Raw genomic sequence first — 19,398 nt, 5'->3', positions numbered from 1 at the left:
GAGAGAGAGAGAGAGAGAGAGAGAGAGAGAGAGAGAGAGAGAGAGAGAGAGAGAGGGAACATAGAAAATTACGGCGTGCATACGACGGCCGGTAATTGGCACTGACGATTAATCGAGCTTGGCAACTTCCAGGATACGGAAAGTGTTGAACGCCAGAGCGGAGACAGTAATGGCCGTAATATTAACCGCGGTTAATCCAGTTATGACCTCACTGCCTTCCTCTTCCTTTCCTAGCCTCTTTCCGCCGCGAACGCATGTTAAATGTCGCTCGCCGAGCACCCCCAGGATTTTTTTACGAATATTTAGACAACCAGACAAACAAAATCTAGACTGCATTTCGAAATTCACTGAAATGGTGCTGAAAATCTAGTTTGTCACGTATACTATAGAATTTCAGCACTGGCAGTGAATTTTTGGACGCAGCCTCAGTAGTCATCTGTAAAGCGTGGCTACGCGGGATGTGAACGAACAAAAATGTCATTGCAACTTGATATCAAGCAGAAAATTCGATTCTCAATGTAACAAATCGGATAAATGTATTATGAAATTTCTATTCTCAAGAGTTATTTCATAAAATACTTTATGTTAATAAAAATGCACACGTATAAATTCCTGCGAAATAATGTAAAAATAAAAATCACGCTGATATAAATTAAAGGTTTGAGAGAAAAATTGAAATGAAGCTTGAAGTAATTGGAACAAAATAAAGCTGTTGGAGTCGAATATAAAAAATTCAACTTTGCACGAAGAAGTTAAGAGAAAATCAATAGAGAGATGTACAGTTAAGATACTGTATCATTTACACGCTACACTAGTACTTTACGCTACACTTTCAGGGGAAAATGAAGTATAAGATACTATGATATAATATCTTACGCTACATCTCTCTCCCGTTGCCGGTAATCGCGATTCGCAGTCGGACACATGTGCATTTTATTTCCGGATGACTCATAAACTCACCTCGAGGTATGTCGACGGAATTTCCGTGCGGGCGTGAATGACGTGGGTCGAGTCGGATCTATTCTCGCGCGTCACTAACGTAGCGCCGAGTCTAACGTCGACTTGTCAAGGAAAGTGTCAGTTTAGACATTACGCGTGCTCGGCTTTAAATCCGCCCGGAGGGCCGCGGAGGAAGGGGAACGTGGCAAAATGCTTCGTAAGAACGAGAAAAATGAACATCCTCGTCGCGCGAGGAGACACGTTTACAAAGGAATGTTTTACTCGGTTTACCCTTTACCCTCCGGTTTCCACCGCGGTGGACAATCCCTCCCGGGATGAAAATTCCTCGCGAGCCAAACGCTCCGCGTCTAGCCGTAAAACTAGACCGCAAAAACGAGATCTGATTTCTGTATTGTGTAGCTTGGTCGCGTTGCGTGTTTCGTATCTCGATGGGTCGTTAATTATATTTCGCGAGCGTTGAAACGACGAGGTACCGTAACGAGGTTCCCGCTGCGAATTTAGATACTACACGACCGCTTTTTGGTAGCGTAACGCCGCAGTGTTGCTACGGAACTTCGGAAATCGATCGCAGGATCGAGAGGGGGAGAGAGAGAGAGAGAGAGAGAGAGAGAGAGGAGAGAAAGGAGAGAATGCGAGGACGATAAAAATTTACGAAGTTACCGCGCGATCTTCGTAAAATTATCGAGCTTTTATAAATTATCGAGCGCTTGGGATGGCGGATGCGAAGCTAATGTGATTTGCGTGCGTAATTCAAGTATAGCTAGACGTAAATTATCATCGTGTAAAATAACGACGGGGAAAAGAGGATACATCTTGAGCAACTTCCGCGCGTTCCTCCCGCCGTTGTCGTCGAAGCCGGGCGCAAGGCTCGCTCGAACATCCCTCAGGACTGCGGCTTTGGGTCCCTGAAAGGAACTCGCGTTAAAAGATGTGCTCAGCGTTATCCCGAACAAATTGAGACTACCTATAATGTACACACGTCACTACACACGTCATCCTCGGCGTCCGAGTCGGAAACACACGTTCCTCCCAAGAAGGATTCTTCCGCGTCCATTCCCTCGGCGAGTTGATTGACGTAACGTTCCTGTGGCTCCTGTTTCCGCACCTTCCCCGCCATCAAATCCGATTTCTCCTCCTTCTTATTTTTCCTCTTCTTTTTCTTTTTCTTGGTTGCCGTTAACGAAGGATCCTCTATTTCATTTTTAATATCACGCTCCACTTTTAATCTTTTTCGCTCCAATCGAACGCCCGCGATACTGTCGGAACTTTCGTCGTAGTGATCCCTCTTTTGTACCTTGAAGAATTCCTCGGGGACGTCCGACAACGGCTCTTCCTTGATTTTGCACTTGAATGTCGCGAAACTTGTGGACGGTTCATCATCGGGCAGACTCGTAGTTTTTCTCGTCTTTTCGGGGCTCGGCGACGTCTCCGGCGATCTCTTGATAAGAACATCCTTGATATCCGACGCTCCGAGCAGAAGGCTGAAGTCCATCGACTCGGGCTTCTTTAAAAACAGCTCGCGCAGCTCATTCAACGTCGTCGCCGTCGACCAGTTCTTGTCGCGACGGATTCGCGTCACTCGCGGGAATCGGATGCTGATGCCATCGGCGGTGTGCACCCCTTGGTTCGTGAACTCGGCGCCCGTTATCTCCCATACCGGCTGTTTCTACTTCGCCAGAATATGTGGAGAAAAAAAGATTTCAGTTCGGATAACTGAACGGAAACCAGACGAAAAATAAAATCTCCACTGAGAGAAAAGACTGGTAATTATAACAAACTGCATTTAGTTATAGAAATTCGTTGAAACCTTAGTATCTAATACTAAATATTATAATAATTACCAAATATTTAATAGATCGGGAGTATGACATACGGCCAAAATAAAGCGGGCAAAAGCTATGGCAATACTTATTAATTAATTTAGTTCTGTAATTGCATTCACAGTAAATTAAATAATTTAATTAAATTAATTAAATAATTTAATTCAATTAAATAATTTAATAATAGTTACTTAATGTTAAATATTTAATATGAAATATATTAAAAATTGACGTAATTATTTGTGATTTCATATACGACAATTGATTGATTTTGGTTACTGACTTGTCGATTATTTAGTCGAGGAAAATTTTGATCGATTATGTCCAACATCGCGGTACGATTTCTCAGCAATTGCTTCGAATACCGAGTGAATAATACTATGATGATTCTTCGATAATCTCATTCTTAATTCCGGGTTATCGCCGTGGACAACGAGACGTCTAGCTCGAAATCACTGGATCCCTACATGCACTTAATTAGATAATTGAAACGAGGAAGGAAGCGAAGAGTACATTCTTTTGACGTCTGCATCGGGGCCGAATCGAATTTCTGCCTGAGAAATGACGTCTCTCCAATTACGAGTCTCGATGGAATACTGTTTATAAGGGATAGTGCCGCGTTGCGTACACTGAGAAAAAAGACTGGTAATTATAACAAACTGCACTTAGTTATAGAAATTTGTTGAATCCTTAGTATCTAATACTAAATATTATAATAATTACCAAATATTTAATAGATCGGGAGTATGACGTAATTGCATTCACAGTAACATCAATTAAGTAATTTAATAATAGTTACTTAATGTTAAATATTTAATATGAAATATATTACAGTTATGAACAGATATTTGATAATTGTTATGAAATTGTTATATCCCATATAATAAAAGATTCAGTAGATACGAGTTCTATTTTGTTACTAGTATAAGTATGTTTTGTTGCAGCACAACGAAAAATTCATTCATTTGCAGTTATTACATCGTTTCAATATCTATTATTACAGATGGTTGGTTGAACCTACCAAAAATTTTGTAACTATTACAAAATTGCTTATTTTGCTCAACTATTCAATAAGTTTTATTTACCAAATATATTCTGGAAGCAAATAAATTTTACTTCTGTCAAATAAATAATTTATTTTACAGAACTAAATTAATTAATAAGTATTGCCATAGCTTTGGCCCGCTATATTTACGTCTACCATTTAGTAATAGTAATCAAATTTTAGTAATATTTACTAAATCCTTCTCTCAGTATCCGACGAAAAGTGATATCTCTGTTACTGTGAATAAAAACACTTGTCTGTTGAAGACATTACTTAATCAAATTCAATTTTCATGTTTATTCTATTTCAAAATCTACGTCTTCTTAAATAAATCTAATATTCATGTTCTTGAAGTCGAGTATCGTCTCTTGGCCGTATGTCTTTCCGACTCGACTGTCAAATGGAAAGTAAGATCATTGAAAGTAAAGCTGGTGGCACATAGAAAAACTTAAGCAGTAAGACATAAGCAGTAAGCGAATCAACCAATCACAGTCGTTGATTCTTGGACCGTAAGAAGAATCAACGACTGTGATTAGTCAATTTGCTTATTGCTTACGTCTTACTGCTTAAGTTTTTCTGTGGGCCACGGCCCTAAGATCATTTGAATCAAATGTCTCGCGCACTCGTTAATCACGCGCGCCATCTTTCGCTCGTCAACATAATTTTAAGGGAGCAATGAACAACACAGCTTAAGGTGCAAATTCGTGTAGCGAATAAATCGCTGCGATTGAAAGTTACGTGGTCATTCGCTGTTCGCTAGCAAATAATCGCTGTTCACTGAAATTTTTTAGCTTTTAGCGAATATTCGCTAAGATAATCACTGTTGACATCTGAACAATATCTATGGGTTCTTTAATGTAATAATGTTTAAATATATCTGCTCCAACTATAAATATTAAATTTTCAAATTGACTTGCAGATATGCGTATATAAATATGAAATCTTAAGTCTTCTAGAAAAAGTTTAGGTAGCACAGCATGAAAAAATCCATGCCCTTTTCTATCTTGAAAAATAGATGCTACCCAATATTTTTTTCTCGAGTATCTTCTTTTCTTATGTAAAAGTATAGCCATAACTGCAGCTGCTTTCCTTTTTCGGATATTTTCATAATAATTCATTATTTGCACATAATTTAATAATGTTTGGTTATGCCAAATCAAATCAAATGAATAATTGAAATGAATAATCAAATGAATAATTGAAATGAATAATCAAATAAATAATTAAATTTTCCTCTATGTTGTTAACACGCAACATATGACGCTCATAAGTTATTCGTGGCGAAAAATTTTGTATGAAAAGGTACCTTTACGGTTCGAGCGGGGAGCGAGCGGGCCCGATGAATTAAACGTGTACTTTCGTGTTTTGCTTTCGTTTTCTTTCTTTTCCCTTTTACGCTCATAAAAGACGGACATATAAATGAAGCAAGAGACGCAATCCTCAATTTTAAGAAATCATAGACCAACCTCGAACCTTGTAAGTAGCTAAAAAGAATCTAAGACAAGCTTAGGCAGTGATTTGCGATCACTATAAGTAGTCCGATGATTATCTCGGACGTTGTTATCAACGATTCGATCTTGGTAACTGTATGAATGTCTTAACCCTTTCGTGCCTCTGAGACATATATGTGAAATCACTACAAAAATCATTATAACTTTTAAACAAATAGTCCTATCGACTTCTACCTTAACTTGTTTTAAAGATGAAGGTTCAAGCTACATGTGCAAACTACCACACACTTTGAAATATTATGTTTTCAATAAAATATAGTTATTTAAACTTTGCTAAAAACTCAACTTTAGGTAGTGAAGAATAACTTTTTATTATGTCGAAAATTCATTGAATTAATGCTAATTATATTTAAAGCCTGACAGCAGTACATGACAGCCTTATCAATTAGAAAGATCTTGAGTTCTCACTCGTACTATTGTATACTATAGCGGTCGTTTTTTCGCAACTCTAGCGGATACATTTGCATACAATGTACTCAAAAGTTCCTTATAATAGTTATCCAAAATATATTATCTTGATTCGAAATATTTTTACTTCGAATTATAATTAATATTCAGAAAAAAAAACATAATTCAAACTTTTATTTTGAATATATCGATATTTCAGTATTTCATAACCATCATCTTAAATCCGCCATTTTGAATTTCAATTTTGATAATTGACTTCAAATCAGCGCCTCCAAAAACCTATAGATCATCTCCATATAAAACGCATCTCTCCTGGGAAAGCCGGAGGTACGAAAGGGTTAAGCGACATTTCATATCCTAAATGCGTTGCCTGACGATAAGGCTCAGGCAGCGTCTCGCAAACGCCAATAAAGAATTAAAATCTATTAAATCTATTCAGCAACATAGGATTGCTAAATATGTAGCAGAAGGCTGCATTAAGAATAACATAAAGGCTAGTTTGTGAGCGGCATAAAGCCGTTTAATATTCTATTTTTCGTTAATTTAGTTATATTTTGTTTAATGTTTAATATATTTAATTTTATTTCCTTCATTTTTTGTAAATTATTATTGAATTATCATTTTAGTTATATTTTCATTTTAATGTGTAATTTCTTCTCTTTCAATTATATTAAAAATTTACTCTTGAAAAATAAAAAAAGGTACAATACTTCATCTTCAAAGCGTTTTTATGCTTATTGGATTTTATGTATTCAAACAACACTTGAACATGGAGCTGCATCAGAACTCAGCTGTGGTAATTGACAACGTATGAATGAGTAGAAACCTCTCCTGAATCTCCTCGGGAATCTTTCCATTCCTACAATATGAGTTTTTCATCTGCTCTCCAAGTAGGAGAAAATTCAGTTACACTAATTGAATTGTTTTTTCCGTGTATCAGTTAACGGCACACGCTGCGTTGGTAGCCGCGTATATTCGCAGTTAATAATCCAGTTAGTACGAATATAAACGCGAGTTATAAAGGAAAGAAAAAAAATAGAAAACGGATATTGCGTGCGCTCACAAAAGTACAATAGTATTTACACTATAAATAGTATACACAAAAACGAAGAAAGAGAGACGTAAACATGGAGAAATTTAACTCAGTGAAAAAGATAAATATTAGCAAAAACATTAAATCGCCCATTATTCCCCGAATAATTTGCTTTAATACTAAGTGTTAGACAGTTAAGATAAGAATACTAATGGACATGTGTCTAATCCTGGACATTCTTATCGTTTCAGTGAATATACGAATATTTAAACTCTTTTAACATACAATATATGTATATATTCAATATACATATGTATATATTTTTACGTTGGAAATTTAAATATTCGTATTTAAGGCTCCTGACTCTTCATGTTGTTTACTTCGTTTTTATGACGTCAAAAAAATGAGAAAATGTATTCTAAAAATTCCTGCGAAATACGTTGAAATAAAAATATATATCCATAAAGTAACACTTGTAATCGATTAAACAAATTTGTAAGATATTCCGCGCACTCCCCTTTTTCTCTAACAATCAATAATTTGTCGTAAATTAACGTGACATACAATTCATCTTCTTAACCTATTTCTTCGCCTGTTTCTATTTATATAATATATGATAATCCTCATATAATTATATAAAGAAATTATATTTAAATTTTTACTTAGTCACACACATCGTCAAAAGAGAAACTGAATGTAAGTTTAAGATTGTTTTTTATAATTGTCATCATTTGCCCCACACTGGGGCAAATGGTGACAAAATGCAGATTTTAGTTTCTATGAAAATCTAGTTATTCCATATGACTTATGGGTCTTGTACTTAAGTTTTTCGTATAATTTAAAATGCAAAGTATCGTTTTAGTAAAACATCCGATCTCGACAACTTGAAAATAGCTTACACGAGGGAGAAAAAATCCGTCACTGTTTGCCCTACTTTCCTTTACGTGGTTGGGAATTGGTACTTTACCTTACAGTTCGTTGTGTTGAAATCGAACATTGAGAGGATCACAACAAGATTGCTCATTATTAAAATGATTTCATCCATAATAAGATTTTTATCCCAAAAATAAAACATTAAACTTTATAGAATAAGTTAATTCGGTTAAAGCTCTGCTATTTCTAGGGCGACCATATTGGTTTGATGATGTCAGAAGCGAGAAATGACATACCGAAAATTAGTTGTGTTTTATTGCTTTGTTTTTTACTTTTCCCTGAAGAACCAAATATTTTCCTAATCCTGAAACCTATAAAAAGTACAGCAAACTCAGATATCTGGCTGATATATCACGTAGCATCGTAAAATAATTCCTGAAATAATGCTACATTTTTCGGCTGTCACAGTGGCTTGTAACAGCTCAGCATGTATGAACACATTTAATTTCTCGACTTTCGACAATGTATCACCAGTATCATTGAGTTTTCTGTACATTTTACAGCTGTGAGGCTCACGATAATATACACACTTCATGGAGAAACTGCAAAATAATGCAACAAAATGCAACTAATTTTCCGAGGTTTAAGCGAGGCTTAGTGTTAGCCAGTCAGCTACGCTGACACGGTTATTTCGTGTTCTCGACACTGCTAGACGTCAATTCAGACTTTCTGCGGCGAGATAGCAGAGCGAGTTAATTAGCGAGTTCGTTACCTTGGGATCCCTCGCTACAAAGTCCGGTACCATAGGCTTCTTCGCCAGCAGCCAACTCGGCAATTTTTCCGTGTCCTTGCCTATCTTTACCATGTCGAGCTCGTCCTGGAGCGCGGCCAGCGTGGCGTCGTCGTGTCCCGTGTGGACCTACCGCAAATGACGAGCGTAACGTAATATCTTTGCCCCGCAAATCAATTTGGCGTGACTGTTATATTTACTTTCGTAACGGTCAACCACTTATCGCGCTTCTCGTCGTAGCATCCCATTAGAAAGACTGACAGCATGCCACCTGCGAAGATCAAGATTCGAAAGACGAATCTTCGAAAAATCACGAGAGACTCCTGGAAATCGTAAGACTGACGCGCAAATAATGATTTTCCATTAAAAAAACAAAAGCAAGACGATATCATATAATAATAAATATTCGACTAAAGACACGGAGAAATTTCTTAGTCGAGGAAAGAATGAAAAATAAGATGAAAAAAATTAAAAATAAGATGAAACGAAATTGAGAGCGAATCTTTCTTTGATAAAAGGAACTGTGAGATCTTTTTTTGAAAGGAGATATGTTAAAAACGACGGCGACTTATCTCGACTGATAAGAACTATTGCGAGATTTCTCGCCTTCGACGAGTTTATTTGACAGACGCGATAAACCTTTGCGTCAACCCGATAAAATGTCGCGGATGGTACGGACCTTTGTTGCCTGTGCCGTACCATGCTCCAAGCACGACGAGATCTGCGCTATCGGCCATCGCGCCGCCGCATAAATAGTCCTTTTTTACCTTCAGCCAATGTCGTTTCCCAGGCTCATACTTGCTCTGCAAAAACAAAATAGACATCACCGCAGGACTCAGAAGGACAAGACATCCCGTAAGAAAAGTTGAGAGAATGCGCGATATAAAAATTTTTAAATAAAATTGTAATCACCAAAAATTGTTAAAAATCATAGCGTTTGTTCGTAATCCTGCAATTATTTATTATTATTTCTGAATGTCAGATTATCATTAAATGCCAAGTTATAGTCGTTTATATGACACTCGAGCGTAAATCGATACGTACATTGATGTCTTTCAGGACCAAACCCTCGAGACCCAGTTTCAGCACTTTAATGATCATCTTCGCGAGATCCTGCGGATCCTGAAAGACAAATCGTTATCCGCCATACGGTAGCGTCTAAATATGAATTACTAAATAGCTTCTTTTTCTTTACATGCACTTCGTGGACTTCCGACAGCATTATTCTGTTCGGTATCTCGGTCATCCTGTCCTTCAGAATTCTTCTGCGCTCCGACATGGGTCTAAGTGAATACGAAAAAAGATTAGTCGAGTTGTTAAGCTTGGATATAAAAAATCACCATTTATTACATTTGAATATTTCATATATATTTAAATCTCAAAGGTATCGTTGGAAAGTATCTTTGAATACTCGATGTTTACTTATTCATCAATATATCGCCGTTGTAGTACAGGCAATCGAACACGAACAGGCACACGTTGGCGTTCTGGAACTCGGCTTTCTGCAAACCAGCTCGATCAAATATTCAATCATCGTCGTCGTCGCACGACTCGCTTACCGCTCTTTTACCTTATGAATTCCTAAAGTGCCGAAAGGCAACGGTTGCCCGGTCTCATTGTCAACCATGAGGATCTCGGAATCGAGGATCAGATCGTCACCGTCTGGGAACGCTCGCGCTATGTAATCCTTGAAGAGATTCACCTGAAAAATTAATTATTCTAGCGCCGCTTGCACGGAGGCAGCCTCAGAAAAGCCAAGTTCGACGTTGAATCGAACCGTGAGTCGCTATTCGCGCTTCGTTCTCCGCCGAATTCGACGCGTGACCGTCTACCTTGTGCGGCATGACCGGCTTGAGGGATCTGCTGAAGTAACGAAACTCGTTGCCGCTCTTGTGCACCTGCACGCGTTCGCCGTCGTATTTCACCTCCGACAACATCCCGTTCGGGCACTTTCGCATCGCCATTTCCACGGACGTACAGGCTTCCGCCTAATCACATTAATCAATGGTTGACGACAAGTGTAGAATTATTCGGTAATTGAATGATTCATCCCTCAACAAGAAATTATAATTTGAAAAATATTTTATATTAATATAAGTAAATATGTCATTTTTCAGTTTCTATTGAATAAATATTTATTATTTCTTAGATATATTTTTTTCAGCATGATCTAAATGCACAAAATGTTGTTACAACTATTGCAATATTCGTGAGTCTAATTGGTATACCAACATATTTGCTTAAATCTATTACTTTACTAATTCTTTTACTTAAATAGAATAAACAATTGCTTTTATGAAGAGTCAAGGTTTTTTAAAAGTGTTTTAAGAAAATGTGTGTTTTCTTATTTGAAACAATTGTTTTTATGAAGAGTCGAGATCTTTTAAAAGTGTTTTAAGAAAATGTGTTTTCTTATTTGAAAAATATTTTATATTAGCATATGTAAATAATACCCACTAAATAAATGTTTCCTATTTCTTAAATATATATTTTTTTCCCAGTGTAGCATCCTGTTTTTACTAGATTAATTAATATTTTGCGTAATTTTGTAAAAGTAACGGACTGTCTTGTCAATTATTTGTATTTTCATCCGTTTTATTTTTGCAGTGATTACCCTGGTAGAAATTTCACGCAATTTTTAAGCAGTTACTGAACAGTTATATTAACGTTTGTCCAGTAACTGACAAATAAAACTGTTGGGATCCCAATCAAGATGTAACGCTTTGTCTGTAGTTACTGTGCACAAAAAATGCGCAATATCTGAACTCATTTATTGACCGAGAACTGAGCAATAATTGGATAAAGAAACTATTCAGTCGATTAATAAGCAAGTTTATTGCTCACAAAATGGACAGTTTTGTACTAGTAATAATGGATATTGTGTGCATGCTTGCGTATTGTACAATTTTAATTTGTAATAAAAGTCAGTACAGTCATAGACATAAAGAATATCTGATTTTTTGTAATAGTTTCAGAATATAACCAAATAGTCCAATATAAGAAACGTATTTTTTAGGTACTATTCTCTCATTGAATAATTTTTAGGTTACATTGCCAATAAAAAGTCGAACAACCTTTATGTCCACAATAGTACAGGAAATCTAAGGTGCGTTTCTAAGATAGTCTAATGTGTTTTTGTCGCAATGCAATTCTATATCATTAATATACAGCCCATTTGTCGTTTGCTCACTTTCAACTCTAACTTTACTTATCACTTCTGCCATAACGTGTTGTTTTGTTAAATTACAGATTTCCTCCAACTTCCTCTTCCTTGCTGTATGTTTTGCTACGCGTTCACTTATTCTTTATTTAGTTTTAAGATCGTCTTCATACAATATAATTTTTATCATGCACATGTATATGCGATATAAAACTTAAAAAAACTATGTTCAGTTCCTTTTCAGTTTTTGCGCAGTTTCGATACAACTAATGCAGTAATACTAAACAGTAACTGATTAGGTATCTAGTAAAACTGCATATATTTCTACTAGGGTAGTTCGTTGCTTGTTTTTGATCGCATTTTACTCTTAAATAAAGATTAAGAATACACAAAAATCAGGTTCACGAATTTTACAACAGTTGCAAAGCAACTCTTTCTCTCTGCTAAACGCAGTCATTATTGTCATGATGTAATAAATATGCTGTAAATGATCAGAATAACGATGTACCAGCATTGGTAAGACGGGCGTCATCAGCGAAAGGCCCACTTTATTCCGACTCGGAGGGGATGAGGCAGCCGGCTTTTCCGTTAAATCGACCAAGAAACGTCGTATCACCGTTTCCAAATCACGTGACATTTGAAAGGCTTTGTACGCGTCCTCGTGGACTGCCTCAAGACTAAAAACGTATACACGTACGAGCGTTATATTGTCACCGTTGATGCGATCGACAGAAGCAAGCAAGGATCAAAGATACTGAGGTGCTGAACACTCACATGTGCTTCGGACCGGCATTGATCCTCAGATCGTGCTTGATCAATCGTATGATCATCTTGAGGTCGTTGGCGGTGCATCTAAAATAATGGCAATAAATCGAAACGTGCGAATCACATGAAGATGCGAATAATAAGACGGAGTAAGTCGCAATTAATTAATCGTGACCGACTTACTTATCGATGACAGATCGGAAGTGTTGAATCTGTTCCTCTTCCTTGGTTAAGTACGACAATCTTTCCAGGAAGAGATCAACCTGCTCATAAAGCGACGGTTTTCATTAGCAAGAGCGGGAGGAGGTCTCTCCTGCCGGTCCATTTTTTCTTTATTTTTCAAGAAAACCAACGCGTATACATTGTATCCACAGTTCGGGTGACTACATTGAGAGAAAAAGTATCTAAAAGTAATAAATATTTCTTTAGTGGATACTAATAATACATATTTGCTTAAATCTAAATTCTTTTACTTAAATAAAATAAACAATTGCTTTTATAAAGAGTCAAGATTTTTTTAAAGTGTTTTAAGAAAACGTGTGTTTTCTTATTTGAAAAATATTTTATATTAGAATATATAAATAGTACCCACCAAATAAATATTTTCTATTTCTTAGATATATTTTTTCTGCCAGTGTAGCATCCTGTTTTTACTAGACTAATTAATATTTTGCGTAATTTTGTAAAAGTAACGGACTGTCTTGCCAATTATTTGTATTTACACCCGTTTTATTTTTGCATTAATTAGTTCGTTGCTTGTTTGACCGCATTTTACTTGATTTAACCGAATCTCACTAAAGCGACTTACGTCTTGAATCGTCAACATGCTCTTGGCGCAAGGCGACACGGCGACGCTGTTCTCGAAGAACACGCTGATCGTCTCAGCCACGTCGCCCTGCTCCAGATGTTCCAACATCGAGTTCTCGTCCTGAAGTAACAATCGCGCGAACAGCTTTATCAGCTGCTTGCTTTGCAGATTATAAATTCTCTTCACGGCGCCGGGTAGCAACAGTTTGCACCAGAGTACGACGTCGCCCTTAAAACCGTCTGGGGAAGAGATGAAGTAAAGAAGAAAAAAAAGAATCGGTCATTTTTTCCAAGCGGCTTTAAAGCGACTCAAAAAAGAAACAATTGACCGCGCCGCATTAACGTCAAAACTGACTCGTAGAATTCGACATTTATTTATCCATTTATTTGTTTACTCATCTGTCGACGAAATCACAATTTATGCCGACATATTCGCACAAGGACAGAGGAATATTTCTTTTTTATATTTTTATTTTTTACATGTAAATTTTAGAATGTGTGAGGTCACATAACGAAGATAAGTTGCTTACATCAATATATTTCATATGTGTGTGATCCAGAAAATAAAGAAAAATATATTCTTATTATTCAGAAATATAATTTTTACAAAATCGCACAGACGAAGTTATATATTTATATAATGAAACGTTATTACATTTATTTACAATTCAATTAGTGAATTACATGAAATAATATTAGTGAATATCATACAATTCACTAATTGAATTGTAAATAAATGTAATAACGGTTTCATCATATAAATATACAGGGTGGGCCAAAATTGTGGAAACAGTCGAATATTTCGAAAAAATAGCATTTTTTAAGAAAATGTTCCAGATAAAAGTTATAGGATTTCAGAAGATCTATTTAATGGCCGTATCAGTTTTGACCTTAGGTGACGCCGCTAAGATCAGGTCGAGGTTAACTTTATTTTCTTAAACATGTATTTTTTTTATTACGAAATTTTATTCTACGTAAAGAAACAAACAACTTTTGTTTGAAAAACTTTTTCATACGATCTCTATTTTCTAAAATATTTACGGAAATATCTACAAAATTAGTTTCAATAATTTTTTACTCAAATTCTATCAATTTTGCCGAAAAATAGCAAGAGATAAAAATTATTTATTTTCTTCTCATAGAGCTCTGAGAATTTTTTCAAAATTTTGTATAAACTTTTTAGTACTTTAAGAAAATGCAAAAAATACAGTACTAAAAAGTTAATTAGAAAATTGTGAAAAAATTCTCAGAGCTCTATGAGAAGAAAATAGATAATTTTCATCTCTTGTTATTTTTCGCTAAAGTTGATAGAATTCGCATAAAAAATTATTGAAACCCATAATTTTGTAGATATTTCCGTAAATATCTTAGAAAATAGAGATCGTATAAAAAAGTTTTTCAAACAAAAGTTGTTTGTTTCTTTATATAGAATGTATGTGTATTCTGGTCGTGGAGCAAGTTGGCCACTTTACGTAGAATAAAATTCCGTAATAAAAAATACATTTCTATTTAAAAAAGCAAAGTTGACCTCGACCTGACCTTGGCGGCGCCACCCAAGGACAAAATTGATACGGTCATTAAATAGATCTTCTGAAACCCTATAACTTTTGTCTGAAACATTTTCCTTAAAAATGCTTTGTTTGAGATATTCTTATTATAGCCTTTTTTGTATTGTTTTATTATAAATTTGAAGAGCCTTTAATTTCTTGAATATAATTTTTACGAATAGGAAATACAAAATGTTGGATTGAGAATGATGTTTCTAAATGTCAAAGGCAGATATCACTGTCGAAATAATTATATTGTACTTCCTTTCTAGGAGACTATTATAATGTTTAAATAACAATTATAACATTTTTTGTTGAAATTTTCAAGACTTAAAAATTCTTCTAATCAAACAAAAGTCATCTTCTAAACAAAATCGCATATTGCTTACATATGACAGCAATGACTATTAATTTGAGTATCAGTTTCAAATTGATACTAATATTTTTTCTGTGCATTGTAACGATATCCGGCGATGGGGAAATTGGAGCAAGATTTATGCGCGGCAGATCGAAATTTGCGACGAGGGTGCGAGGAAACCTTTCATCGCCCCCGACTCGAAACCGACGCGTTTCGCGATTGAGTTTGCACGGACGACGTTTCAGCGCGCCTACATACCGCACAATTTAACGTACGACGCACGTATATACACCCAATCTCCCTCTCGCGTAGATTCCACGTCTAGATACACGCGTCCAGTCCAGGGACGCGTGCTTATTTATTAAACATCGAATAAATCTGCCAACATAGCTCTTCTCCCCCTCACACTTAAGAGCGCTTTAATCGTGTCACCCGAGAGAAAAACAAAAACGATAAGAATTACGTAAATGTATCGAATTGAATTCCGACGGGTTCCCCTCAACGGCAACGACATATTCGTTCCGTCTACATTGGTAATTACGTTCCGCGCGGTAACGACATGATTGATTGTGCATTTAAACGGGTGCTTGCGCATTAATTAGCTTCTACAGTGGAGATTTAAAATGATTGCGCAATTGCCCCTAGGACGGGGATTTATTTATTTTTTAATAAGAACGACACATACAGTGCTTATTCTTTTCTACTTATTGCCGTTACCTTTCTGCAAAATTTTAAAAGAACACAAAAAATAATTCTAATTTTTATTTATATTCGCTAGTATTGAGAGAACAATATCTGAAAAATAGTAAATATTTCTTTGGTGCACGGAGAAAAAAATAATTTGCTAGCCCAGCAAATTTTCTGCTAGTTTAGCAAAATCATTTCGTTTTTATATGGACAGCAAAAAGATTTACTAAGAGTATTAATCACTATTTGCTGGATATAATTTGCTGAATCTACAAATTAGTTTGCTGTAAGAACCATAATGGATTTATATAAGAAGTTGCAGTTTTGCTCCGATAGCAAATAAATTTGCTAAAGATATATTATTTTGCATCGATAGCAAATTAACGCGATTCTTAGGAAAAATGCACTCAACAAATTTTTTCTATCCTGGTAACGAAACTACTTCTGCTCTGATAACGAATAATTTGTAAAATTAGTTACGTCAACTAAATTTTTTTTATTTCACTACGAATATGCAGTAGCAACGACGATTTTGCTAAAAGAGTAAAATTATTTTTCTCCGTGTGTTTCTCAAATGTCCCTTCTCTCAGTGATTAAAAAGAGAAAAGTCTAAGTAAATCAAAGGGGATTTAATATTTTTTACCACAAATCTTTCCCGAGCATATCACGTTTTTAAGGGGTTTAATCTCCGTTTTCACACAAATTCGACAATTTCTTCACGGGGCGGCGGCGGCAGTGGCGCGCGAAGAATTTCGCGCAAATTGCGTTCGAGATCCTCATCATTATCATCATCGGCGAAAATAGAGCGGCTCGGCGAGATTTGAGCACAAAGTATGCGGCTTTTAAACCGCACACGTGCTCACGATTCCAAGATCCATTACCGCCGACAATCGATGTTGATTCGACCGGCCGTCGCGCGACAAACCGATCTCTCTTTCTCTCTCTTTGCTTCTCTCTTCGAGGCCTTTGAGAGCGCGCGTTTGTTCGCGCATGCCGTCGTATACACGCGAATGATTTTCAACACGGATCGCGGACACGCATACGCACAAGACGATTCTCTGTCTCGATCGAAACGGGACGAGATGATCCACGACCGCGCGTGATTCGTAAATAATGGCGGCCAAGAATAGAGTGTGCCGGCAGCGCGCACACACACAGATGCACGCATACACGGAATCCGAGTCGCGACAGCCCCGTTTTCCTCGCATTCACCCCCTTCGCGCCCCCAGCCGCGACTTCTTTGATCACTCCTCGTGAAAAAAAATATCTCGCCTTGCGACGCGCGTCGCAAAAAAGCGACGATTACGAGCATTCGGGCGCCGCGTGGTCCCGCGACCCGACACCATCGTCATTATGGCAATCATCGGCTCGGACACACGAATATCGCGTTTCCACATGATACTCACAGCCGCCCTCTCTCACTCGTTCCCAAATGATTTTTATGTCGCGACTATTGCGTCAGGTCGCGACGTCGCGCGGCTTCGCCGAGCGGAAGATGACTCCCGCTCCATCGGACGATTTCACCCTGGGGGTCGGTTGTGTATCTCGAAACAGAGTGGAAATTACAAAAGTGAGCAAATTCATTAAACATTGACCAATAAAGTTACAAATATTCTAGTAAATTTGCTCACTTTTGTCACTTTCACTCCGTTTTGAGATATACAATCGACCTCCTGGACCATTCTTTCCCGCTACACTGAGAGAAGGATTTAGTAAATATTACTAAAATTTGATTACTATTACTAAATGGTAGACGTAAATATAGCGGGCCAAAGCTATGGCAATACTTATTAATTAATTTAGTTCTGTAAAATAAATTATTCATTTGACAGAAGTAAAATTTATTTGCTTCCAGAATATATTTGGTAAATAAAACTTATTGAATAGTTGAGCAAAATAAGCGATTTTGTAATAGTTACAAAATTTTTGGTAGGTTCAACCAACCATCTATAATAATAGATATTGAAACGATGTAATAACTGCAGATGAATGAATTTTTCGTTGTGCTGCAACAAAACATACTTATACTAGTAACAAAATAGAACTCGTACCTACTGAATCTTTTATTATATGGGATATAACAATTTCATAACAATTATCAAATATCTGTTCATAACTGTAATATATTTCATATTAAATATTTAACATTAAGTAACTATTATTAAATTATTTAATTGATGTTACTGTGAATGCAATTACGTCATACTCCCGATCTATTAAATATTTGGTAATTATTATAATATTTAGTATTAGATACTAAGGATTCAACGAATTTTTATAACTAAATGCAGTTTGTTATAATTACCAGTCTTTTCTCTCAGTGTACGCAACGCGGCACTATCCCTTATAAACAATATTCCATCGAGACTCGTAATTGGAGAGACGTCATTTCTCAGACAGAAATTCGATTCGGCCCCGATGCAGACGTCAAAAGAATGTACCCTTCGCTTCCTTCCTCGTTTCAATTATCTAATTAAGTGCATGGAGGGATCCAGTGATTTCGAGCTAGATGTCTCGTTGTCCACGGCGATAACCCGGAATTAAGAATGAGATTATCGAAAAATCATCATAGTATTATTCACTCGGTATTTGAAGCAATTGCTGAGAAATCGCACCGCGATGTTGGACATAATCGATCAAAATTTTCCTCGACTAAATAATCGACGAGTCAGTAACCAAAATCAATCAATCGTCGTATATGAAATCACAAATAATTACGTCAATTGACGAAATTAATTATTAATTTTTGATGTAATTGATTACACACAGATTAATAATCCCACCAGTCGATGAAATCATTTGTGATTTACGTGTGACGATTGGTTAATTGATTGCTTGCTGATTTAAGTCAATGATAATTTTAATCGATTAATGCCCAACACCGTCGTATCACACAGAGAGAACGATTTATTCAATCGAATAAACGTTTCTTTGGAATAGTCCAAACAAATTTTTTGGTTGACACAACAAAAATATTTCTTTGGAACAAAAATAAATATTTTTGTTGCGTCAAATAAAATTTTGTTAGATCAATCGAAAAATTCGTTTGGACCATTCCAAAGAAGTGTTTATTTGATTCAACCAAATCTTTCTCTCTGTACACGAAGGGGGAGGAAGAGGGCCTGTATAAAGTTAGCCCCCCACTTTTCAAATTTAATAATTTTGACAGTTGTGCTGATTTGTGCTAGGTTTGTGCTACATTGTGCTCGAATTATAAATTTTTAATACGAAAAATAAGCAAGAAAAATGGAAAAAACCGTTTTTTTGGTAGCTCCCACTTTCAATTTTCGAAATTTTTTTTATTGTGTTAGGTTGTGCTAAGTTGTGCTAACATTGTGTTAAAGTAGTATCTTCGAAAAATAATCACGAAAGAAATAAGACGAAAAAAACGATTTTAGGCAAATAGAATAAAAGTAAGATTTACACTCGTATAAGTCAACCAAACGATATACAATTATATATCTGAGTTGTGCTAGCCTAGCACAAGTCAGCACAAGTTTCAGTTTCGCCAGCACAAGAATCTAAAGGGCACTTTACTCTTGAACGCGGCCCTTCGCGCTCGCAGTCTGTCATTAATCACCACTTCTAGACTTTGTATTGACTCAGAATTGCATATCTGAGTTGTGCTGGGCTA

At 36.3% G+C, this 19,398-nt stretch overlaps 1 protein-coding gene across 3 annotated transcripts in view; it reads right to left on the bottom strand.

Moving 5' to 3' along the window:
* LOC116852147 (DNA ligase 3) overlaps positions 1-19,398 on the bottom strand; it is a 61,102-nt gene that overhangs the window by 6,289 nt on the left and 35,415 nt on the right. For all 3 annotated transcript variants that reach the window (XM_032832201.1, XM_032832202.1, XM_032832200.1), the window contains 15 exons: positions 13,174-13,412; positions 12,549-12,628; positions 12,375-12,452; positions 12,109-12,277; positions 10,273-10,428; positions 10,011-10,142; positions 9,863-9,942; positions 9,636-9,723; positions 9,485-9,562; positions 9,120-9,243; positions 8,641-8,711; positions 8,423-8,569; positions 1,940-2,626; positions 1,771-1,865; positions 961-1,051 (listed from right to left, as the gene is read on the bottom strand). In XM_032832201.1, the coding sequence (XP_032688092.1) occupies positions 961-1,051; positions 1,771-1,865; positions 1,940-2,626; positions 8,423-8,569; positions 8,641-8,711; positions 9,120-9,243; positions 9,485-9,562; positions 9,636-9,723; positions 9,863-9,942; positions 10,011-10,142; positions 10,273-10,428; positions 12,109-12,277; positions 12,375-12,452; positions 12,549-12,628; positions 13,174-13,412 (2,315 nt within the window). The remainder of the gene's footprint in view (positions 1-960; positions 1,052-1,770; positions 1,866-1,939; positions 2,627-8,422; positions 8,570-8,640; positions 8,712-9,119; positions 9,244-9,484; positions 9,563-9,635; positions 9,724-9,862; positions 9,943-10,010; positions 10,143-10,272; positions 10,429-12,108; positions 12,278-12,374; positions 12,453-12,548; positions 12,629-13,173; positions 13,413-19,398) is intronic.

Source organism: Odontomachus brunneus, unplaced genomic scaffold (assembly GCF_010583005.1).
Source record: "Odontomachus brunneus isolate Ranch 3 - 2012 unplaced genomic scaffold, Obru_v1 Obru_scaffold_203, whole genome shotgun sequence".
Lineage (NCBI taxonomy): Eukaryota > Metazoa > Arthropoda > Insecta > Hymenoptera > Formicidae > Odontomachus > Odontomachus brunneus.
The sequence above is the reverse complement of the archived record's forward strand: the minus strand, read 5'-3'. Positions and strand labels throughout refer to the sequence as shown.